This window comes from Oryzias latipes, chromosome 17 (genome assembly GCF_002234675.1).
Source record: "Oryzias latipes chromosome 17, ASM223467v1".
NCBI classification, from domain to species: domain Eukaryota; kingdom Metazoa; phylum Chordata; class Actinopteri; order Beloniformes; family Adrianichthyidae; genus Oryzias; species Oryzias latipes.
This window is the reverse complement of record NC_019875.2, coordinates 25,500,267-25,526,344: the sequence shown is the minus strand read 5'-3', so window position 1 is coordinate 25,526,344 and position 26,078 is coordinate 25,500,267. Positions and strand designations below refer to the sequence as shown.

Below are 26,078 nucleotides of genomic sequence, written 5' to 3'. Positions count from 1 at the left end.
TCTTTAGTAGGTCTAGATGACCCAACTCCCGGTGTTTAAGTGCCTAGGATAGCACAAGGGTTACGTGAGTTCCAGATGCCCATTTTTGGCAAAGCAGGCCAACAATTGAGTTTTCTGTGTGGCCCACTTATTGCACTAAAAAAAGAAAGAAAACTTGTCTATTTGATATAGTGGGACTTCAGGACTCTGTGGGAGAGTGAGGATTATATGCTCCAGTGTCATGAGAAGAGGCCACAGCAAAGAACAGAAGAACACAGAGGAACACAGAAGCTGCACCCGGGTGCAGAAATCACAGCCACTCACCAGCGCAGTCCGGAAATCCGTAGAAACCAGGAGCACACTCATCACACTCCAGGCCGGTGAAATTTGGGAGGCAAAGGCACCGGCCGCTTGGATCACACAGACTTTCAGACACACTAGCCCAGTTACAGCGGCACACTAAAGCGGGAAACCAAGAATCAGAAGACGTGTAGTTTCAAGACCGTCCTCAGAACACTTTGATGCTTCTGGTTGGTGTGGGGGACTAAATAATAGAGGACCTCAAACAGTTAGAGATCCTCTCCAAACATCTTTTAATTTGCCTTTTAGTTGTGATTTTGCTGTTTTTAGCCAAAATAAAAAATCGGGGTCGTTTTCTAGGACATAGTTTTTCTGCAGAGCGGGAGATGTTCATTAGAAATCTGGCTCCGAGTTGCGGGTGAGGCTGTTGGCGGAAAGCAACCTCAACCGCTCCATCATCAGCAAAATGTTAAAAACACAAAAAACACAATTTTCATTGGAATGAATATTTAAAGCTAAACTCAAACATTTTTTTTATCATAATAGATTTTAAATATTTGACAGATATAATGAAAACAAATGCAATCTTAAAACAAATAAATAGTTTTAAAAAAAACATAAAACTTTTTTAAATATAGGATTTTCATTGGTATATGCATTTACTGTAAAGCATAAATGAACGCCACAAATACTATTTTTTAGTAGTGCATATAAAACAAAATAATCCACAAATGATCAATGATTAGGAACCGCAAATAGAAATGATATAAAAGCATTTATTTGATTTATTTAAAACAATAAGCTAAAAAACACACATTTAATGTGGCTAAAGCAATGTTTCCACATTCAAACACATTCTGTGATTACTTCCTTTTTTGTTAAATGTTTTGTGGCTTTGCCTTTCATAATAAAAGTCATCACTTTTTGGTTCTTTCATATGCATATCAACAGACAGTTTTTTTTTCTCACCCTGGCAGTTTGGGAAAGAATAATATCCACGTCGGCAGCGGTCACACCGCTCCCCGTCCACCCCCTCCCGGCACAGACAGCGCCCTGAAGCATCGCAGACCCTAGACACCGTCCCTCTGTAATCACAGCTGCAAGCTGTACACAGACAAAAAGAAGATTGTTATTCCAGCAACAAAAACAAAACAGGTGCATCTTTCCCTGGAGACTTTCAGGTCGCAGCACTGCAGAGCATGGAGCTGTTATGTTGCTTCTTTTGGGCCTTTCAGACAGCAAAGGATAGCAAATATTTGCAGCAGTTGAGCTACTCTCACATGGTGGCACACAGTGGCACAACTGGACCGGTAGCCACATCACGCCAGGCCTCACCTACTGCTGCTGGTATGTGAACAGACTTGGCACAAGCCCAGCGGTTAGCAGAGCGACTCCCAGCCTTCTTTTGGCCACTAAGCAGATTCAAAACAGCCAAATCAGCTTTGTGAGAGCTGCTGATGAAAATCTGTCTTAACAAGCTCACAGCAAAAAAAAAAAAAAAAATACATTTGACCTTGTTACAAGAAAAACTTTGTTTATCTACATTCTCTAAAAAAAAAAAAAAGAGCTTAACCTCTACTTTGGATGGAAATTCTTTGCTGCCAATAAAGGCTCTCCCAGCTAAGTATAAAACCAGAAAAGGGAATTTAGAAATGGGGGCCATAACTAATATTAGATGGGTCAGTTCTTACTGAACCATTCCAAATAACTACTGCTATCATGAGAGATCAGGGAGCACTTAATTCCCCAGCAGGGGATTAGATGGTTGTGGACCATTGAGCTGCTATGCTGAACAACTGCATGCATTAAGCCAGTATTCCAACCATCCCAGCAAACACAAACATAACAAATACCAGCTTTCAAAGGCCTTCAAACATGACCTCACACATACGCTTTAAGCCTTTAGGCGACGGACCTCCTGCATGTTCTTAACGTTGAACCAAATGCAAACATTGTCAGATTTAAAGGAACCTTATGTGGCGCTTGACTGCAAGTTTTAGGTGGGTCAAATTAATTCTAAATAAAAGAGCAGAACAGTTATGATGTCGCACACTTACGCTGACAGTTGGGAGAGTCGAAGTAGCCTAAAGGACAGGCAGTAGGCTCTAAACACAGAAAAAAATATTTTAACATGTAGTTTATGGTTAAATCAATACAACTGAGTTTTAGGGCCACCAAAAGTAAATAAATAAATCAAATTACGAGATTAAGTGGAAGTGAGCATACAGAGCAGCAAGTGAATGCCACGCAGCAGCAGAGCAGACAGACTAAACTTAATTGAACAGGTAAGATGAATTAATAAGGTTCAAAATGTTTGGAAGCTCATTTGTTTGATTTACGATTTATTAATGTTTTATTCATTAATGGGCGGCTTGCAGGATCTGCAGCCCGTTGATGAAGACATCGGTGTCCCTGCAGCTGTCCACTTCAATCCTTTCTACCTCCATGAAACCAAGATCTCTAACACTGTGTGATGCTTCCGTCTGAGGAGCAGCACTTTTTGGAACTTTCAACGTTCGAATGCTAATATAACAGACTATTTTCATTCATCTTTGTTTGTTTTATGTTGAAACGAGACATTTCATCATGAGGAGGGGGCGTATGTAACTGCTTACACATTTGTGTTCTGCGCATGACAGCTTCATGACGTATGAGACAAATGGACTTCAGGGTATGTGAATGAAAAGAACAATAAAGGAGAGGTCCTTAACACCCAAACGTGTCTCTGAGCTACCTATACATATGAAACACCGTTTTACCGACACCGAACCCAGAAAGCCGTCTACACTGACAATAATTGGATTTTGAGTCGTCAAAAGGTTCACAATTTCTTTGTTTTTGAAACCTATTTGGAAATAAAGCTTCACAAAATGCTCCCCATCTTTCATCTTCAAGCTAGGCTCCAATAAACATTTTGGTGTTTTTTCCTCGTTAATATGTTACTTTTTTTCTTGCAGATTTACGAGATTTAAGTCGTAAATTTACTAGAGAGAAAAAACTTGTAAATTTACGCGAAAAAAAGTAATAGATTAATGAGGAAAAAACACCAAAGTTTTGAGAATTTTTCTCACAAATTTACGACTGTGAACTGGCCCTAAAACTCTGTCATATAAATATATATATATATATATATTGTTTTTTTTATTGTTTTTTTTTTCCTTTACTTACCCACAATAGGACCTGCAGGAGACTCGGTGGTTGTCAGGCGCACTGGGTATGCTGATTACACAAAAGGGGGATGAAATCAAAACCTCCAGTCATAAAAAACCTGACATTGCATAAAACCTCAAACTTTAATTATGTTTGGAGGGGACTGGGTTTACCAAAGAAATTAAATCTACTTAATAAAACTCACAAGAGCTTCTCTTCATTTGAAGATTTGGAAAACTGACTTCTTCACGTCCACGTGAGAAATGCAGCTCAAATGTGTGGTGTGAGTCGCATCCATGTTTGCTATAATTCATTTCTGCTTGTAGGCTACATTGAGAAAACTGTATAATGGATCTTTAATAAGCTTCAAGTTTTTGTTTTGTTTTTTACAGACCGAAGAGTAGTTTGTGTCCTCTTCATCCACCCCTAGCTTCTCCTGATCTTAAACATTTGCCTCGCAGAGCTCAAGATTTAAACATTTAGGCTTCAACCGATAACTTTATTTTGACTTTTATTGTGGTGGCCATGACTTGCTATTCAAGGTGTTTCCTCTTTATCTGCTTGTGCTACTTTCATAACAAAACTTTAAAAAAAAAGCCCTATCATCATGTGTTTGTAAGAAACGAGCACTGTAACCCTAAACCCAAACTACTGTGAGGAAGACTCCTCTGATACCCAAATGTTTGACATGTTGAGTCTAGTTAAGGAAAACAATTTGCTAAACTGTAGCCATAAATCTTTTACTGATAAATGACAGTTAAACTGCACTTCATCGTATGAAACATTATAGCTCAGGAGGGTCAAAACATTTGCTTAATAATGTTTTTTACTTAAATCAAAAGTATTCTAACCTTGATGCATGCACTGATGTTAATGAACAGAACGTATATCGAAGATTTACATAAAACCAACTTACAAATGCACTGGGGGTAGAGATAGTATCCATCAGCACAGCGGTCGCAGTTTTCTCCTGCAAACTGCGGCCTGCAGACACATCTTCCAGACCCCATTTCACAGCCGCTGGCGGTTCTGTCATCGCAGCTACAAGCTAGTGAAAAGTGTGCAATAAAGTGATTATAAAAAGAAGAAAAAAATCATATTTTTATGGCTTAGTAGGAAGGGTGAGAGGCTGTACGAGTGGCTAAACTGAATGTTTGGATTCCTTTACTTGTTAACTACCTTACAGCATCCGAACACAACTGCCAGCTATTTATATCACAAGAAACAGCCAGGGAGCATTAAAATAATGTAAACAGTTGTCGAGTACAGTAAGTAATGATATAAGCTCTGGGGGCAGTGACAACGTTGTGCTGGATCCCTTTTTGTCTCACTGATACAACACAACAATGAAACCTTAGTGGTAAGATGCTTATGCCAAATATTACAAAACAAAGTAAGAGTCAATTTATGGAATACCCAAAGGGCAAAACACAACATTTTCCGGAAATGCCTATCATGCATTATCCCTAACAAAGAATGAGTGGGTGGTCTGCGGCAAAGTGCTGAAGACTGTTTCGAAAAGCAAACAAGCCAAAGCCTTCATTTTATACTGTTTACAATCCAATAAATGTATGCTCTGTCTCTGTTTCAATATTTCTAACAGTATTTTGTACTTTTTTTTCCACCCTCTTGGTTTTTTAATTAATAATATCATATTCTTAGCTTCTATTTGTTTTACCCTAATTTCTGAGTTTTCTTGATTTTAATTGTGTTTATTTCACTTCCTGTCCCATTGTTTTACATGGATTCTTTATGTTTTAGCAGTTGTGAATATCAGTCACATTTTCTGTTTCTAAACCAAGTTGCCACCAACCTGTTTCTGGATCCTTTTCTTTTAAGCTTGTTATTTTTATTTTAACATGATTTTCAATTATGTTTTTAGCGAAAAATTCTGCGTAAAAACAACAGATTCAAGATGCTTCTCCAGTTTCTCAAGTTTAATAAAACCCTTCAAACTGCGATGAGAAAAGGAGATGTCAGAATATCCAACAGCACTTTTACAGACTCAAAGCGAATCCTGCTTCTTGTTTTGATACTACAATTGTTACACAAACAAAAACCTTTATTTTATCTATATCCAGAAACAAATTTAAATAAAAGTATTATGTTTAAGACAAATAAAACCAAATCTATCAATATTTGCTAGTATCACTCACAGCACAGAAGTTTGGCAACATTTGAAATGTTTTCAAGCAAAGTTACAAAAAAGAAAAATTAGGAAAAAGTTGTAGTTTTATATTGCACATGATCAAAAGACCAAAGACAAGAGTTTGACTCACATATGCACCCAGTGTGAGACTCGGGGGGTACGTCGTAAGGTCTAAAGAAACCTTCAGCGCATCTTTCACAGTTCACCCCAGCAGTGTTGTGCTAAAAGAACAGACAAAGTTGTAAATAGATAAATAAACTTTATTGCAGACTCGTTTATAACAGAAAACATACAAAAGACACACATAAACCCATAAAGATCAGACAGATTGCCATCCCAATGTTTCCACAGCTGGGATGTATATTATGTGGCGCTATATGCAATGTTAGTATAGAACTAAAATAACTACAATTAAAAAAGTGGCGTAAAAGTGGGGATTTAAACAATGTGGTGACGGCAGAGGGAGGTCAGCTTAACTAGGATTGGATATCACTGTCAGGTTTATGAATCGATTCAGTTCATGTTTACAGGTTCAATTGTCATTTTGATACAGCTCAACTGTTTAATTTAACTTAACTTCAAGGTTTGGAAATGAAATGACTATTGAATGACTATTTGAAATGGTAAATAATTGAGCTGAAATTACATTAAAGTTTTTTAACTTTCCAAAAAAGAAAAAAACTTTAAATTACTTTAAAGGCAATCCATGGATTTCGTGAATCAATCTTACACTGTGAGGGAGGATCAGTTTAAACCACTAAATGATTTTTGTTAAACTAAGGCCTACATCTAACCACAAAAATATTGATTTATAGAATCAGAATGCAGCTTTATAATCTCTAAATTCTCCCAGACAAACGCACCCTAAAGATGCTCCTATAAAATAATAAACTAACTGTATTTAGTATTTAAAGATGCATACTTCTAATCACATATGTATGATATCAGCTATTTTATACTGAAGAAGATTATCCTTGTCTATTAGAATGCTTATATGATGAAGATTTTGCTTTTTCTGTTTTATAAATGTTTGTAATGTAACATTACATCAGTTTTAGATCATTTAAGACTGTTTTAAAAAAAAAAATAATTGTTGACACGTGTCATATTTTTCTATCGTCATTTAGGTCAACAAGCAATGTGGTGATGCTCAAAGACACATAGGCAGTCAACATGGGAGCTGAACCTGTGATATTTCCATCGGAGGCAGACCACTGCACCTCAGCGCCACAGCTGCAACATTCAATTATTCTATCATTCCTTTATGTTTTGGGAAGATTCATCCAGGCATTTCAGAAGAACCAATCTTAACATGTCACTCAATTGAACTTTGCTTTGGTAAAAACATTTTTTTGAAATTATTTTTTATTAAAATTCAAATGTAATGTAAAAATAATTAAATTTATGTGGAGATGGAAGCTAATTTCAGTCTCCAAAGACTGCTTTAATGAGAAAGAAACACAGCGTGTTGAATTTTGATGCCCCTTACATCCACAAAAACACACAATTTTGCTCAATAGAATCAGTTTAGACTTGAGAAGTATTTCATACCTGGCAGTCGACGCACACTCCCCCTCCGCTGTACCTGCCGAAGGTGTCTAAACTTGCTCCCCTCCTTTCCACCTCCGGGTCATAATAACAGTCAGAGGCATGGGAGAAACACTGGCAGGCTAAAGTGGAAAACCCCAAGACAGACACGCACACACACAGATGCACACACAGTAATTCAATTTTGTTAATTTTAGTTAATTATCTTTGACTCCCGAATCTGCATTTAAGCTCCTTCAGCTTCTTGTTAAGATGAAATAGAAACTCTAAAATCCAAGTTAAACACAAGGACATATCCTCTTCCTGTATACCACCCCAGTGTCTTATTTATCAAAGTTTATGAATGGTTAAGATGTATTTCCTCTGCACGGGTGCCATGAAAGGATTACAAGTCGTCCTCTGTCTTTTGTGTTGCAGTGCCTGCTGCCAGGTCACAGATCAGGGGAAGAACATTTGTCATCAGTCCAAAGCGATCAGGCAGAGGCGCAGCCTAGAGAGCCAAATGACAAGCTAGGTAAGCTGACAAAAACGTAGATGCCCTGGAGCTAGTGCAGTGCTGTTCATCACACACCATATGAGGAATGTCCTCAGAGCTCTTCACTGGGGCCTACTGCAATACCATATGAGGGCATCCACAATAGGGCTTCAATTTCAAATGCAAGAGGACACTAAAGTCCTCTCTGAGGGTCGTAACTCAAAGAGCCGGCAGCATGTGTAGTGGCAGAGTGTGTGCTTTTGTTTACACATCGCGTAAAGTGTTGTACTTACGCCGACACTCATTGGGGCTGTCAGCAGTTGCAGCGCGCCATGGCTTCTGGTTAAAGCCTGGGCAGCAGCGGTCACACGATTCACCGCAGGTGTTGTGTTGGCATTCACACTGGAGTCTGAAGAATCGGAGAGGTGACACCGTTATTTACTCATTTAAAGTAACCTTTGACAATTAACCTCTTGAGACCCGAGCTCTTGTATGCTTTTTCTTTTTCTTTTTTTTTTTTCGTAGACACAGGGCTCTAGGTAATCAGAATTAACTACAGTGAAAAGAAAACCCACAATGCGATGCTCAAGAGGTTAAAAAAAACAAAAACATTCCCAGTGGTGTTTTAATTATGATTATGACAATTTTAACCAAAATTCCACAACCTAAATGTCTTAAAAAGCCATGATTCATGTTTATCTCAAGCCTCTGTTTCCAAAATCTCCTCTACATGGGCGTGGCCGTTGATGCTAAGCTGAGTAGTCCCGCCCTTGACCCCCCCCCCCCCCCTTTCTGATAAAAACTATGTCTTGCATGGGGACCACAAACGACACAGACTGACAGTCTGTAGCCATAAAGAAACTGTGAAAAGTGACATATTTTGGGTTTCAAATCAACAGTTTTTGAACAATGTGCAGAATGACAAAACGAATGTGTGTATCAGACCCTGCAGTTTAATAAAAAAAAACTTTGATAAGTCCATGATAAATGCTTTGAATTACATTCTAAGTTACGCTACACTGCACCAGTGAACAGGCAGACTGTTGAATTACCTTTCACAGCAAATAAAATGAAATGCCATAAAGAAAGTGACAAGTTGCACGTTATTTTCCCAATACATGCAGCCAGTGCTGAACTTTTTTTCTTGGCTGCGCTGACCCAGAGAAAGGGTTAAGTTTAGGATTACGGGTTATGGTTAGGGTTAAACGTGTTTATAGCTAATGGGACTTTAACTTTAAGTTTAATTTTAAAGTTTTTAGATTTTAAAGACGTGGCGAGCTTGTCAAAGTGCTTTTTCCCTGTTGCTTACACATTTTTTTACTGGAGTACTGTGTTTGTTCAAGCTGAACGAAATGATATGACATACATTTGGAATGCGGGCGTCATTAACCAAAGACCTCTGTTGCCAAAGAAATCAGAATACGGTATTTACTTTTTCCGATTCTTCTAAAAAGTACATAGACAACAAAATAGCTGCTATTTTTAAAAAGGTGTTTTTTTTTTTTTATGAATTTGTACCATATAGCTCAGACCAGGGTGGTTATGCAGAGGGCGACAGTAAGGGCCGCTTAGCCAGTAGGGTGGGTCAAAAGGGGGCAGCAAGGCCAGTGGGCTGCCCCTTTGGGCCATTCAATGCTGCTCTCTGCCTTAATTTACTTTTTAGCTTCTCAAAATACAGAAGGCTAAAACGGTTCACAGGTTTTTACACAGGAAATAAAATATTAGACTCCATAATGGAACAAGTTTTTCTGAGACAAATGTTTTTATTCTGGTCAAGTTTGTGGCAGAGTTCTATTGCTTGATTTTTATACAGACCAAAACATTTGTGAAGTTAAACAGTGGCAAAACACTGTTAATGAATAAATGAGACTGACATTGAGGGTTGACATTTCACTTCCCAAGTTAACTGCTCTAAAACCAAGAACAGTACCGATTTTTTTTCCTGCTTCAGCCACAGTAAAAGTCACTCTTCAAAGGTTGCCCTCAGAATTACTCACCTGCTCGGGCTGCCTGGGTTACGTCCTGCCCCGCACACCTGTGCATGTCCGTGGCAAACACAGCGCCCCCCAACGCTAATGTCTTTGATGCTATAATAGTACTGTCGGCAAACAGAGAAAATCGTGGCATCATGTCAGGAGAGAAAACTGTCTTGACGGAGAAATGAACCACACCAGAACAAACCTTGCAACAGATGTGAGTCATGCATGACAAACATCTACCGTGTCCCATAAGCTGAAGAATTTAGACTGGGTGAATCAGTGCAATAGAAAGAAAGCTATTTCAAACAAAATGCTGTTTTAAATTCCTTTAACATTAAATATTCTCACAGCTTTGCAAAAACAACAAAAGCATCAAGAGTTTTCTTTTGCTTTTCTGTTAATATTAGACCATCTTGTCCTTTAAGCAGCTTGTCGGACCTCTCCAAACCAGGGGAATCCACATGACAGCTGGACAGATTGATCTGGCATGAAGTTTGCAGAGAGATGAATGTGTGAGCAAGGCAGTGTGACTGTGTCAGCAACAGGGGCTGGCAGGCCCACACAGTGAGTGCGGCTTGGCCAAATGGGAGATCGGCAGGTGCCAGCATGACACCACCTTGTGAGGTGGTAGCATTTGTGTCTCACCCTGCGTGTGACGCTGGGGTCTCTCTGGGCCTTAGAGATCAGGTGCCCCAGCAGGGTGCTGGTTCGGAGGAAACGTAGGCGGATGTTAGTGGCTTTGGTGAACTGCTGCAGCACCGGCGAGTAGGTAAAGTTTTTGGACCCGGGCCGGCCGTTGATCAGAGACACGACAATCTGGACAGCAGTTTGCATTAAAATCATTGTTTTTTTATATCTATGACTTTTCTGACACTCTGTAATTCCCATTTCACCTCTCCGTTCTCTAAGGGGATGATCCGAGAGTATTCTGTGGTGCAGAGCTGGTCGTCATCCTTTAATACTCGAGCATTGGGAGGCTTTCCAAACCTTTCAATACACTCCCGCTTTGAATCTGTAACAGAAAAATCCTTTTACATGTTTGTTTTATTTACATTTTTAGATTTCTGTATTTCATAACTTCATATTTAACCATTCTTTTGAGGAAACATTCACTTTTTGTCATCTTTATGCATAGAATCACTGATTCAGTGCTTCACAAAAATGAAACGTCTTGTTTAAAGACGTTTCATTTTTGTGAAGAGTTTTTGCCTGAGAGTGTGAGAAACTTGATTCTATTTCATAGAATTATCTCACCAATTTTTCAAAAAACAATTGTCAATGTCGCTTAATTTTTTAAACAAAAAATACGTAATCATTGTCTTTCTTAATTTAGATATGTGTCACCCAAAAAAACATTAGATCAATAAAGTGAAAGCCTTAAATTTATTTTGTGGTCATTTCAAATTGCTATTTCTTAGTTTTACTTTCTTACTTTGCCTTCTGAAATATTCTATTGTTAGGTTATTATTAACCTAATTTTAAATCAATTTGTTCCTTAAAAAATCAGATTTTAATACAACTTTGATCCATTTTATCTTTAAATGTTGACATAAACAAGCTTATATATCTTCACTGCTGTAGATTAAGATCTGGATCTTGTTTAAACTAAGTTTAGGTTGAGCCTGATAGTGCAGAAACCTTTAAACTTGATGTCATTTTTGGCAAATAGTTTTTTTTATATAGTTTCTTGGATTTGCGTGTATCTGCAGGTTTTCATTGAATCTTCTGAGAGAGCAGACAGTATTCAAAGAGCAGTTGTTTGTCTAATACTCCCTGTAAATGTCAAATTTCACAGGAGAACATTCAAAGTGAATGGAAATGTCAGTAACCTGACTGATGTATTAGTTATTACATCAGAATTTGGCAAAAGCAAAAATAACTATGTTATATTTAATTGCAAATCGATGACAGATTTATGACCGAGAGGTCAAACAAAGGTAAAGAAGAGTTGCACAATAAATCAGTTCTGAAAAAAAAGGATGAATACTTTCAGTTGATGAAATTCATGTACGTGAAAAAATATACTAAAAGATTAAGCAGTGTATTTGTTCTGTGAAGCACATGGGCAACCAGAGTTCACTTCTCAGGGGGCTCAATGAGCTTCATCCAGTGTGGGTCCTTGGGCAAAGACCCTTCTTACTACTGCCTAAATATGTCCCAAGTCTGGGTTCCCCTGTGCTGGTTCCCAGCCCGGATAAAATACAGGGATGTGTCAGGAATATTCAGGGTAAAAGTGTGGCAAGTGTGATACGCTGAAAGATGAACAACTTCCTGGTATTTAAGTGTTTTTTAGATCTACACACTGGATTGCCATCATAGCAATAAAGTCATCCAATAATTAATCTGGTTTAATGCTTTTAATTCTTGTTTGTTTTGCTCTCCATGTGTACAGCACTTTGGGCTTCCTTGGCTGGTGGTGGAAGGTGCTTTATAAATAAATTAATGAGAAATGAGAATAATCATCCTGCCCTTGAAGTTATCTAACTTGTCGTTTTCCTTCCTCTTCATGCTTTGAGCCCCAATTCGATGTTTTGTCGCACAAATGAACAGGAGGATTTATCATAAAAGAAAACTTTTAATAATCTAGTTTGTAGCTCAAACTGGTAAATAGTTCTGTATAGGTGTGAGGCAGGACGGACAGGATGTTTTGTTTTCTCTCAAATTGAAACAAAAAGTCATCTACTCCGAATCACCTGCGAACTTACGTGCAAAAAACTGCCACGGGGTGAATGTCCTCCCGTTGTCTACAGAGCGCTCCAGCACCCACAGGTCAGGACGAGGAGAATTAGCAAACTTGATGAGGACGTACGCCACGTGGAAGAGCTGAAAATCAGAGCACAAAGAGCGGCCTGGTAATTACCGCTCACAACAAAAGAACTGGAACTCTGAGAATTAGTTCCCTTTTTGTCTTCACATCCTGTGACAGAGATCAGATTGTCTTCTGCATCTTAATCATTGACCGCCTAAAGTGTCTGTGTGCATTTAGTACAACTTGTGCATAAGCTAATTCTACTTCTATTTTCTTTTACATTTAAAGTAAAAAAAAAAAAAAAGATTCAAAACTTCTACTTGGTGAGAATTTGTGCAAAGAAAAGTAACCTTTGAGAGGGAAAAGTGTTGCTCATTTGATCTGCAGAAGATTTGACTCAGAGTTGAAACCTTTAGGAAACAAAACCTACACGTGACACACGCAGTGTCAACAAACCACCTTACCTTTACCCAACCACACCCACCGCGTTTTGCAACACTGAATCACAGTTTAAAGACCCTAAAGTAACATAACAGTTTAACACTGTGAAGACATACGCACAGCCAGAGTACCTGCCTTCAGGACAGAAAAGACAAATTGAGGCCTGGAGCAGAAGCACATAGCTCAGTCTTAATAAAGGATATTTCCACAAGCTGTCTCACTTTGAGGGCCATGCAGGCAGGCCTGCACTCGTCCAGCATCCCTCCACACCTTCATGAAAAGATCAGTGCACATTTAAAAAATGTAGACGTCTGCCTTCCCTCACATTAGGCAAGGTTTGTTTTTTTTTAAAGCAAAGGGCAGCAAAGAAGTCACGGCTGAGGAGCCATTGTAAAAAAGAAGCGACAATTCTGGATCAGTTCCTCCCCCCATTATTCAGCATCTTCACATTTAAACAGCTCTGTTTGATGGATTGTGAGAGAGGTCAAGGGCCAACTAGAAACGCTCTGGCCTTGTTTGCAACAGGCTTTTAAAAGCCCCTAATAACCACCAATAAGACCACCAGTTTGCAATTCAATCAAAGTCGGAGGCTCAGGGTGCTTTAAGTAGAGCTGAAACTTAAAGAACATAGTGGGTATTTTTGTTCACTTTGTACAAGAAAAACAGTTAAACTGCCCTCTACTCTGAAGTCTGAATGGGGTGTGTCGTGAAATTAATCAGAGGACCCTTCCACCAACCTTAAACAGGATGCACGACTGGCAAAAAAAGAACAAACAACAAAAAAAAGCGGAATTACGCAGACAAAAGGAGGCTGCAGTCTAAGAATAGAAGCAAAAGGCTGCCAACTATCAGTTCGCTGGTTCTGCTGAGGACCAAGAGGAAATCTGGTTCACACGGGCTGTGATGACACTGAAGGAGGGTTGAGGGGGAGGAGGTAGGCGGAGGGTAAAAAGGGCAGGGGTGGCAAGAGACGTGCCGGCTGGCATGATGTGTACTCGTCTCAAATTCCAAACATAGCGTCACATTCTCCTTTCATTCAAATGCCCAGAAGCAGAGCTTGCCGAAATTTTCGGGAACCTCTAACTAAGACCAAAACACAGCAGCGACAATCTTCTGACACTGGCTGCTGCTAAAGAGATAAACACAGCAGATCCTCAATAACATGGGCTCAAAGGCAAAGAAAACGCTGACAGCGGGATCTCCAGGAAGTGGATTTGGTGATGATTTCTGCATCACTGCTTTCCTGAACGTATTCATCCACCCAGAAAAGCTACACAACATTCATTACATGACTAATCAGTACAGACTGAGCGGGTCATGAAGCTACAGGTCATCTTTAACAAATCTAATTTACAAAAAATGCTAATGTTGGGCCCATATAAGAGGAATCTAAACAGAACAGCAAACACAAAATGACTGTGTGTCGGGAACCAGGAGCCAAAATGCAGGAGACCAGGCTTGGTGGCAGAAACCTCAACATTTAATCAACTTCAACACAACAAAACCCATGAAGAAACAAAAGAGGGTATAAAAGCAGAATACCTGCCCATGAAGAGCTGAAAATCAGACACTTTAACAGAAATTAACCCTTGTGCTATCTATATTGACCCCACCCTTACTTAGTGGTGTTCTCCCTACCATGACAAAGGTGGATAAGGGTGAAGAGGATTTCATGTAATCCATGGACACCAGTGAAGATCATAAATCAGTGAAGAAAAAAAATTCAGCACACTGTCTTTTAATTGATTGACTGATTCATTCCAGTTGAAGCGCCTTGGACAGCACAAGGGATGTTAAAGACAGCTTTGGATGTTAACATGAGCCTGGAGTGACTGACGGGGAAACAAGATGCATCACAAAAAGGAAATCAAACAAGAGCACACAATCCTGAAAAGAAAGGAAATGAGACCTTCACGACACATGTGTAATATAAGTAAGGGGTAACGCCCGACAAGGCGTCCATTATGTAAGGGATGATGGCCGACGAAGTGGGCATTTTTAGAAATTTAGCCACCATAGAAGCCTGAACCGTCCAACGCGAAACTTTAATTTCTGATAATGCACACTTCGAAGGTCGTGCGGCGAGTTGTCAAGCTAACATGAGAACGTGCTGACCTCGAGGAAAGCGATATGTATATACGCTGATGATCACGATGGATAAAGCATCAGTTCAGAGAGAAAGTTCACCTCTTACCGCTTGTTTTTGTCCAGATAATGAAGCAAAAGGTTGTTTTAAAGAAGCCAGCACAGTGATATAGAACATTTAAGCTATGTGACCGGAACTTCTATTTTACTGTGGATTATCACTTTTTAACGCACACCCTGCAGTAATTTTACTATTCATTAATTAGATAAATTGTTTATTAATACCCATTCAATGATTGGTGGATATTTCTTTCTAAAGTAACTACTTGTGGACTTTGTTTCTTTGAAACAAACTTTTACTTCAACATTTGGACAAAAACAAGCGGTAAGAGGTGTACTTTCCCCCTGAAATTATGCTTTGTAAAGGTTTACAGGTGTCTATTACCACTTTTTAATGTACACCATGCAGCCAATCAATTAGTATTTATCCAGACCATGGTATAACTAAGATTAACCAACTAGGAACAATAAGTAGAAAAATCACACTCTCCCTTTTTTTTTCTGTTTTCTGTTTTCTGTCCGGTCCAACAAGAAATGTATACAAACAGATTTAAAATAAAAAAAGTTTAGCCTCAAATACAAAAGGGGTTTATACAAATATGCACATTGTGTGTCACAAGATTCATAACTCCCTACTGTAACAGTAAACTCTGTCCAACACAAAAGGCTTTCAGCTCTGATCTGTTTGCAAAGCTGCTGTACAGGACAAGTTGAAAAGAAAAAACTTTAAATCAAAAGATTTTTTTTTTTAATCACAGTTCATCCTCATCCTGTGCTACCAACAGCTGGCCACCATTTCCCGGCAAAAGAAGCAGATTCACTGTTAGCTGCCTCTTTGGACCATACAGAAAAACTAAGGCTAACAACTCCAGCTGAAAACCTGTTGCAGCAGAAGTAGCTGAAAGATGAAAAAACATAAGAAGAACCAAATGAACAGTTTATATCTGCATCATAGCGCTGCATGTAAACCTATCATTAAAGATGTTCATCTTTTATAAAAGTTGACATTAAATTATACTTTCTTCAACTGCATATGTTTTAGCTCAATCTACAACTTTGAACACAAAAATAGAAAACAAAACAAGGTTAAATAAAGTGTGCTCAAGGTATTCTTCTAATAAAGAAACTGTTTAGACAAAACAAAACACAATGATGGAAATGAAGTGGATGAGTGTGCAGACGTCAGCCTAAGTGTGCCACTGCAGTCACAAAAAACCATCAGACAGGAATTACGTTTTATGAGGTTTTTGTTTGTTTGTTTGTTTTTTTAAAGCACGATCCAACCACAGCTTTAAATGTACACCTCCTCCCATTTACATGGTGCTTCTAACATAAGTACAGAAAATGTGGACACTACAAGTAATGGTGCTGATGTGATTCTAGGCTTGAGCAAGAACTGAGAATCTTGGAAGAAGAAGGTTTGTTCTGGCATGGCTATGCTGTCTTTCTGTGTCATGCCAACCCAAACACACTTTTGAAATATACCCAGCAGCCTTTTTACTGTTTGTAAGAAGCATGAAATACGGAGAGTGCGTGCCATGCACATGAGCAAAGGGCTCAGCTTGTATAAAAGACATTAAAATGCACTGACAAGTCTGGAGCAGAACCATCTTCCTCCCCTCTTCGCATCAGCAGCGCCAATGTTGAGGCAGGAGTTTGACGCATGGAGGTTAAAGCTGGGATACTCTGGGTGGGTGTCAAAAAGGTCAGGGCAGCACTTTAGCAGGTTTGGCCCAAGGGACAACAACCACCTTAACGTGCGTTTCATCCCCACTTCATTTATACGCAAAGTAACTCCTATTACTCTCAAATTAACACATCAGACAAGAGAGACAACAATTTGCAGCTAAACCAAACACCATTTTGGCAGTCACACAGTAACATTTGTGCCTTTCTAACTCTTCTTGTAGCAGTCTGTAAATGAGTTTTGGCAAACGCACACAGATTGTCTTTGTTAAATCTTTTGACCCTGAATATGCCATGACCTAGCTTTGTATTGTGTGTGAATCAAGTCCAGATTACTGACCCGTGGCAGATAACCTAATACCCAGTTAGTATGTGTGGCTGCTCAAACGTGACAAATGAACACCCTGGAGTATAAAACACAACAAATCCCGAACCCCTCACCTCACACGTGTTCACACTTTAGAATCTGGGACCAAAAAAACGTCAATCGCATACATCAAAACACTCAAAATGATCAAGAAAAAATGTCTTAACAGAATTATTGTCTAAAACACAATTGGATGTTTAAAATTTCAGTTGATTGCACATTTTAGTGTGTATTAATTTGTATGAATTTTAAACAACTAACTATAAAAGTTTAAAAGAAATTAAATTTGAAAAGCTGCCCCAGTTTTGCTTGATATTGGATTTCAGCTGCTCAGTCATTTAATCGCCTGCTTTGTCTGCAGATGGTGCAGCACAAGTCTGAACACTGCAGACGCCAGTTTGTTCCAACCTTTTCAGCTGAAGAACAACGTTCAGGGTCTTAGATAGGACAATAGTCATAATGATCTTTTTTTTTTAAAAGCACTGGTGTTTTTATAATGACCTAAGAGACTTTTAACCCTTGTGTTATCTTAGATGACCCCACCCTTACATTGACGTGTTCTCCCTACCATGACAAAGGTGGATAAAGGTGGAAAGATTTCATGTAATCCATGGACACCAGTGAAGATCACAAATCATTGAAGAAAAAAGGTTTAGCGCACTGTCTAGTGGGTCTAGATGACCCAACTCCCAATGTTAAAGTGCCTAGGATAGCACAAGGGTTACAGGGGCGTACCACATGCTTTTCTTGAGCCTTTTACTGTAAACTTCTAAATTTCCATGTATATGATCATATACTACCTTTAGCAAACAAAAAATGCATTTTTATTAAATATGCAAAGGACAAAACAAAAAAAGTCAAGGTGTTGTCTTGCTAAGTCATCATGTTATGCTGATACTTCAATTTTATGTGGAGAAAAGGCGTTTAGTCCAACAGATACAACTGAGATTTTCAAAATATTTGTATGACTTATGAAGCTGCTTTCACTTCAACCAACTTTACGATAAAACAACACACGAGGAAGACAGAAAAATCTTTTGATTTGGTTTAGAAACAATATCTTTTAAACTGGCAAACAAATTTAGAGAGGTGATTTTTGAACTTAAAGTCCCACTTTGATCATCTTTTAAACTATTGTAAAAGCGTTCCCAGAGGTATCTTAACTATAATTGTGCCATTTTAAGCCATAAAAAAATCTGTGACAGTTTCTGCAGAGCGGCATTCCATTAAAAATTCCCCTCTGAGTTGTGGGAGGGACCAGTGGTGTGGTGCAACCCCACTTGCCTTTCCCATCACCCTTGACTGAGAGCTCTCTGTTTACATATTCTACCGCTAACTTGTAGCCCCTCCACAAATTAGTGCTTTTTCAAACATAATTTTTTTGTCTGCTCTTGATTTACACAGATTTCAATAAAGACATACTGAGAAATGCAATTTTGAGATTATTTTTCTTAGTACGAATATGTCCTTCAGCATCACGAAAATGCCACAAAAAAATGCTTAAAAAAACACAAAAAACACAATTTTCCTCGGAGTGGGTCTTTAAGCAAAACTTGTGACGATTCAGCACTTTGTGCTGATTGATGCCACAATGATCAGAGCAGTTTTAGATTAGTTTAAAACCCTTTTTCAAGTAGCTTATAATTTTCTTTAAACGCTGTTTTCAGACAAAACACAGAACTATTTTGCAGAATTGGGAACATCTAGCCTACTAACCAGATGAAGATCACATTTTCTGTACATTATTGCACTTTTCAGATGTCTTATTTTAAGCAACTTTACCCAAAAAAAGGAAAAATGTACTCATTTACTTCTCTGTGATGACGCTTACTATGATGGTTCCAAGAAGAAAAAGTTTTCAATAAGTTTCTTTCAACTTTTTTTTTAATTAAGTCCAGATTAACTTTTCAAAAACATTTGAAACATTTGAAAACTTTCTTGTTTTCCAACTAAGAGAAAAGCAAGAAAAACTCAAAGAAGCAGAACCTTTGCATAGAAAAAAATCAAATTAATCTGTTGTCCCTTAGAAAATGCAGTTCCATCGGTGTCTGTTGGAGTGGATCAGCTGTTCACAGAGGGGGTGCCACTTTTGCCCTCCAGACTTTAACAATGCAATGTACAACTGTTTGTCTTTCTGTAACAGGTGGAGGGAATAGAAGTGGAATGGGGGGGGGGGTTGTCTGGTGTATTTTCTTCTGTCTCCATGACAGAATTAGTTGCACAGTAACAAAGAACAGTTGGCTAAAATGTTAGAAAAGAAGCCAACAAAAACATAAATAACTTACAGGTTTCTACACGTTTGCAGTCTTTACATTGTAAAAGCCTGAAGTGCAGCTGCTTAACAACTTGCTTGTCTATGTTTTCCTCCTTCAAACACTTTTGCAACAATCCCAAACAGGCTACAGCACGAGTCAATAATGTTTTCTATTTTTTACATCTTGAAAATATGCATAAAGTTGCAATATTATGATCCTAACAAAAAGCAAGCTGTGTCTTGCTTTAGTGTTGCAGTATTTCATTGCATCTAGTTCGATGGACGCAGCTGACAGCATTTATTTGGTGCCATTGTTCCTGACGCTTGCCCTTTAGTTAGGAGTAGGAAAACTGCAACTCTTTTAGCATTTCCCCATTGCATCAATTGCTACGTCAGGAAACCTGTGAGCCGCCACTGGCATGTGCCAATTGATGGTAAAGGCCTTGACAAGATCCCACATTAACCCCTGCAAGCTTTTCCACATCGCAGCTCCAGATTTAGGAGGAGCTGCAGTCCAACGGTCAAACGTGATGCTCTCTCTGAGCCAAGCGGCTAATACTAACTAGCACGTGGTGGCTGTTAGTGGAGCGGTAAATATGTGTTAGGATGGCTCGGCACCGCAGGCAGTCCAGCTAAACACAGCCACTTACATCACCTCCACCGTCCACACAGCAGTGCGTCTAACAGACAGTTTTGTGTGGCGTCGGACTGAGCCAAGTGCATTTTAATTACGATTCTACAAGGGGAAAAAAAGCATCTCAGCTCTGCAAGAGGCCATTTGAACTATTCTTTTTTTTTTTTGCTTCTGTGTTTTTTCAACATACAAATCACATGACACCTTAATTAGGATTACAGCCAATAGATTTTTGAAACCATTTAGTGCAGGAGCAACAAAGAGCCAGCACAGTCACGCACGCTGAATCTGTACAAGCTCATCCATGCATGTGCTTTAACGTCTGCTCACAACGATGGCTGCAAGAGGGCTGAGGGAAAGGGGAAGAAGAAACGTTTTCAGTCGTGACTCTTATGTGTTCAAACACTTACGCTCAACCAAATTACACCACCTCCCCATTTCCATCCATTTATCCTGTGAAAGGAGAGGGGCAGGTCACTTTCAACGAGGCTTTAAGCGAGGCAAAAGCTTTGTAAAGTGTCTGAGAGCGCAGAAAGGACGTCGCACAATGCCGCCTTGAAGGATTCAAACACAAAAGGGGATGACGGCTGCAAATAAAACATTCAAACCAACTTCGGTGGGGGGTGGACCCCTGAAAGAAAAGATTAGGTTCCCGGGGAATGTCTTCAAAATTGAGTTCCTGCAAGCTTTTTCTGATGGTGCATGCAGAACTGTGAGAAAGACACTGGATAAAACCTCAACCACAGAACTCACACTATTAACATTCTCCAACTTACTGGACAGATAAATGATTGTTTTACTACTTAAATTTATAAAATAATAAAACAAAATGTACAGTTTGTGTTCTTTCCACAGTGAAGTATTAAAGACCCACTACGATTATCTTTTGATTTATTTTTAAAGCATTTCCGGTGGACTTTATCATGTAATTTTGAGCTTAATTCTCTTAATATGCGTCCTCCATAATCAGAAAAATGCCACAAATACATGTTAAAAATACTAAAAACAGAATTTTAATTAAAATTTGGCATCCACCACCAGCACAGCCCCTAGAAACAATGCATTTTTCATCAAGATACCGGCACAGTAACATAAATCAATAAGGCAAATTCAAATCAATACTCTTCAAAGTTTGTTACGTCTCTCCCAACCAATCTGTAGTCGTTTAAACTCAGGGAACCGACAGCAATAATCCCTGCAATATTTGCCTCACATGGTCCACTATAGGCTTACTCAGGCAAATAAGCACATGTGGTCACAGCTCCTAAAATACATTCCCTAGAAAAAAGGAGCGACGGGCAGTCTGATACGGGGTGTAAATGTTTAGCAGAACAATGGCCTTCCAATTGGTTCCTTTAAAGTGTTACGTGGAGCAAATGTTCTAGGAAAGGTTATCATGTATCTTCACATTTGACTATTCACAAAAGAAACTACTGAACTCTTGAATGGTCCAAATCCTTTTTTGATTTAAAACGTATTGTTTAATGGCAAAATCTGCTTTAATACTTATAATTAAACAAAACTATTCCTCAATCTCCACTACTTTCATTCATCTTCTGTCGTTTTATCCCTTTCGGGGTCACGGGGCTGCTGGAGCCTATCCCGGCCACTTGTGGGCAAAGGCAGGGGACACCCTGGACAGTTCGCCAGTTTGTTGCAGGGCATTCTCCTCTTCTTAAGGATTTGAATTGTTTTCTGAACCCATTAACAGCCACTAGGATGTAACTCTGTGTTTTTATAATGAGTCACTCATCACTGCACTTGGTATGCTTGGATAAAGCTGAACAATCTGCTTTGTCCTCCCACGGACTCAAACACAACTAAATCTGACTTTACAGCCGGTATTAGTTTCTTCATATCTCATTCACTGACCTCCCAACTTAAAGAGCTTGGTAAAAAGGAAAATAAGTGTCTTTTAAAGTGTTTTTGCATGACCTGTGCTGAGTTGAAAGGCCTTAAAGTTGTGACCTCTAACAATGATTTCATTTCAAAACTTTGTGTGACCTCACAGACTCGTGTAATCAGATTCTAATCCAGTTTTCTGGGCTAGAAACTTTTCAACCGGTGACAGGAAACAGTTTTTCTATTTCAAGCAGAATCCGAATGAGGACCAAGAAAGCCATTTCCTGATTACAGGTAGGACGGTTCAAAAGTCACAAAAAACAGGGAGCTAATCACCTTCTTGAACCTGTTTGTTAGATTTTGAGGCAAATATTTCTAAAATCGTATTTAATTCATAAAAAATTTCACTTTTTAATTTTCTATGATTACTATTGAAGAAAAAATATTTCAAGGATCCATGTTGATCTCTAACAGTGGCTGAACGTGCTGTTTAGTTTTTATTTTTCTTCTTTTAACTTGATCTCTCGGCAACTGAGCAAAGAAATTTTCTTCCTTTTTAAATAATGAAGTTGCACAGATTTTAGAATCAACCTAATTTTTTGTAGGTTATTATAATCATTTTAATGGATATGCATCATTTAACCTTTAAAACAAATGGAGGCGTACGTAAATAAACTTTAATTTTTAAATTAAAGATTTTTTTATTGCTTTGTCTCCATTCTGTTTTATTAACGTTTTAAACACCTAAACATATGCTGCCTAACAGTGTGTTCTATGATGCTTAACAGCGTGGAAAAAAAGCAGATTAAATTGAAAAAAGTTCTGGGTGGCTGGGTGGACAATAATTTAGAAAAAAAACAAAGTTTTAATGGACAAAACAACAAAAGAAACACTAAATATACTGATCTATATTTGCATTTGCACAATTTCTCATTATGTCTTTGTAAAAGTTAACAGTTAAAGCTGATACTGAAGTTTTTAGGTACTTTTCCAGACTGAAAAATGGCACCGCAGCTCACATCACTATTGTGTTCACTCAGGTTTTTAGTACATAAAGAAAAAGGAAGAAATTATTTTAAAAAGTTGCTTAAAAATTTCTGGACTTAAAGTTAGGCACAAAGGCAACTTGAAGTAAAGGAAAGACAATGATGTCTCCCGTTCTGTGCAGTTGGTTGTGCAAGCCAAAGTAATAACTCACAGTCTTATAATATTGGAGATATAACACTTCATGTTTAATTTGACTCTTAACTGCAATACAGATTATTTCAATATAAAATTTACACCAGTTAAACTCTGGTAATCTATAAAGATCATCTAATGTATTTTTTTGTTTATTAGGCTAATTTTTCTTTCAAAATTTTCAAATGTTAGTAAGAATTTTGTTTATTTGAAAATCTGGTTGAAAAAAAAACATGTTGGATAATTAGAAGTGTTCATTTTGGGAAAAATCCAACCAAAGATGATTCAGGGAAATCACAAACCAATGATGCCATCACTGAAGCTAGCATGCAAATCTGTCTGACAAACTACTGAGCTCACTTTTGATCAGATTAGCCAGAGCTTGAACTCTGCAGAGTGTGCTTCAAACAATCTACTTTGAAACAGAGAGAGCGGAAACAGCCCTGCAAAAAAAAAAAAAGAGAGAGACAAAAAAGGCCCTTCCTTTTTGAACCCCAGCATTTCAACATAAACATAAACTGCTGCATTATCTACAGAGCCGTACATAGACCAGTCGCTAAGCCACCTGCATGGGCCTTAAAAGAAACCACAGCCACCCATTCAGCTCATTCTAGCCCTCATATCTCATTAAACACATCATTTATCCTGTGGATTTCAAAAGAATCTACAAAGCTCCACATGGAGAAGTCACACTTTTGACAGCTACTAGGCTGCAGGAGACTTACAGGAGCTCAACTATGGGAAATGGAAGAGAGGTTTCACTAACACGCTAAAAGAAAGTAAGCATACAGAACAGTATGTGCATTTAGATTTTAACTTTTCATGTAAATGAATCGCTAAATATCTAGGAAATTACAATTGTCTTCATAAATCATTGCATTTTCTACTCTACAGGAGAAATGGGAGGTCAAGCAATAACCCAGGATTGTCTTAAAATAAAAAAGTGTGCATTATGCTGTAACAGGTGTCGTGAAAATAGAAATTTGAGTGACAGGTGTGTATCAGGGTGTTGTGCGGTTGGTTGCACATCTCACTCTTTTTGGCATACCATAGTACAATAATGCTGCTTCCACATAAACTGAGCATTACCTCATGTTAATGTCAGATTTGTCCGAAGGCCCTGCGTGTGTTCATCTGCTTGTGAACTATATATTTAGCCTCACGGGGTCTTTGCTCTGCTCAGTCGGTCTAAAAACAGAGACAGAAAAGCCCAGAGCCACACCGTGACGCAGTGCCAAAGATGCAACACGTGCCAGACAGCCACATTCAGCCTGGCCCTCCTTCAGATGTGCAGGTGCACTTCCACCTGCACATCTTGAATCTGATTTCATATCCCTCTGATCCCAAATCCAGACACAGCATTCCTCTTTCTTCCCCTGCAATGGATGGCTGAACGTGATGTGCAGTTTTATGGGCCGTCGGCCAATCTCCCGCGAAAGACACGGGTCATGATGGAAGCATACTCTTGGGCCAAAGAGGCATGAATCTAAGTTCTGGAAAAAATCCAGGAGCAGCACATGATTACTGCTTGCTGAGGTGATGAAGTTCACACTGAAAACACAATCATCTAGCACCTCTTGGACATTCATGATTAAAAAAAAACAGGGAGGTTTCTCTCTGGCATTGCCATAAAACAGGAAAACACAGCAATTAGAGAGAAAAAACACCAGTGCACATTCTTTTCCACCTTGCACAAATAAGTCATTTCCCCATGGCAGCACCGCAAAGGCCAAAGGAGGTCTTTCTGTCTACTTAAAGGTCTTCCTTTTTTTTCTGTCACAAGCTGTCATTACACTCAAGGCAGGTAACAACTGGAAAACATCTGTTCTTTACAGAGTAAAGCATCTTACCTGTCCAAGGTCCAGGGTAACATTCACCTCATTGTAGCCCGATCCTCTGGAGAGAGGAGGGCTCTGCCACCACCGCTCTGTCCCATCTATGGCATTGGTCGCTGGGTGAGCTTTGCTTGGATCAGCCGAGTTGCAGTGGTCACAGAACTGACCCTAAATGGGGTCAAATCATTAAAAAAAATTAAAGAAAGAACACACCTCCATGCATTGGAAACTCTTTAATAATAGAAGGGGGGGTAATCAACATCTTTAGTTAAGAATCTATGTGTGAGAAAGCTTTTTCACTTGTTGCAGTCATCCAGAACATCTTAATGAGGACTCCTAAGGAAGTGGGGTCACTGGTGATGGACATTTCCTTTGGAAAATGTGGAAATCCACTCCAAAAGAATAAACATATCCTGGCAGTCACATATGTTGTAGACAATTTCTTTGTTTTTCTCAACGAATGTACTTTTATTTCCACAAAAAATAAAAGAATCCATTGGATTTCTGTTGGTAATCACCTGTTTACTAACTAATGAATGCACGTAACAGCCAAATTGCAATGACCTTCATTTCTCACCTGAATATGTTGATTAGAAAGTCCATAATTTGGTCCTCCGACGAGCTTACAGTATAAATCCTGCCTCGGAGCGCCAGCCTCATCTTGGCCGCAGGTTGCTGAGGCAGAAATCTTGATGCCCTCGGCGAGGTTGAAGTAAGGCGGGTTCAGGCTGAACCCGGTCAGGTCGTTAAAAGGTTCTTGCCCACCTGCGTCCCTTAAAACTGTCGCCCAAGAAGTTAAGAACACCGCGAGCAAGTGAGCTCCCACGGTTCCCCTCGCCATGTTTCACAGATCCCTGTAGATGCTGCTGAGCGGGAGCTGCTCCTGTCATGTGCGGCTCTCCATGGAAAACGCAGAAAGGCGCAAAGAGTTTTACGCACGTGTTGGCTCCGCTGATCTCAGGTCAAACTTCAGAGAATCTTCTGCTTCTGCTTCTTCTGTGCGCCGCATATCCACCAAACTACCCGCGCTGGGTTGGTGCGCTCCAAACTGTCCTGCGCGCCCGCGCCGTGCCCCGGAGCTCTCAGGTGTCAGACTGCTGAAGGTCTGAGCGTGGCTCTAATGCGCCGTGACTGAGTGGGGCTAAAGGTCTGCCACCACACTTTACCCTGTGTTTGACCGTTCATCCCACCCAAAACTTTTTTTCTTATAATCTTTGTAGATTATGATAACATAACAGACGGTTAGATGTACTTTTTTGTAGACTATAGAGGCAAATTTACATCAATTTCCAAAGCAACATCATCTGATAAAATGATTTTAAATGTGGAATCAGGTTTGATTTAAAAAAAAAAAGCAAAGACATTT

At 39.1% G+C, this 26,078-nt stretch overlaps 1 protein-coding gene across 1 annotated transcript in view; it reads right to left on the bottom strand.

The window, feature by feature from the left end:
- The window catches only part of lama3 (laminin subunit alpha 3), a 59,059-nt gene extending 33,256 nt beyond the window's left edge, over positions 1 to 25,803 (bottom strand). The window contains exons 1-14 of the mRNA XM_023964954.1: positions 25,290 to 25,803; positions 24,728 to 24,880; positions 12,286 to 12,403; positions 10,474 to 10,592; positions 10,226 to 10,396; positions 9,599 to 9,699; positions 7,895 to 8,010; positions 7,130 to 7,248; positions 5,709 to 5,799; positions 4,346 to 4,477; positions 3,448 to 3,498; positions 2,331 to 2,384; positions 1,249 to 1,404; positions 304 to 438 (exon numbers count right to left, since the gene is read on the bottom strand). Coding sequence (XP_023820722.1) covers positions 304 to 438; positions 1,249 to 1,404; positions 2,331 to 2,384; positions 3,448 to 3,498; positions 4,346 to 4,477; positions 5,709 to 5,799; positions 7,130 to 7,248; positions 7,895 to 8,010; positions 9,599 to 9,699; positions 10,226 to 10,396; positions 10,474 to 10,592; positions 12,286 to 12,403; positions 24,728 to 24,880; positions 25,290 to 25,553 — 1,780 coding nt within the window. The 5' untranslated portion in view covers positions 25,554 to 25,803. The remainder of the gene's footprint in view (positions 1 to 303; positions 439 to 1,248; positions 1,405 to 2,330; positions 2,385 to 3,447; positions 3,499 to 4,345; positions 4,478 to 5,708; positions 5,800 to 7,129; positions 7,249 to 7,894; positions 8,011 to 9,598; positions 9,700 to 10,225; positions 10,397 to 10,473; positions 10,593 to 12,285; positions 12,404 to 24,727; positions 24,881 to 25,289) is intronic.
- Between the last annotated feature and the right edge of the window lie 275 nt (positions 25,804 to 26,078).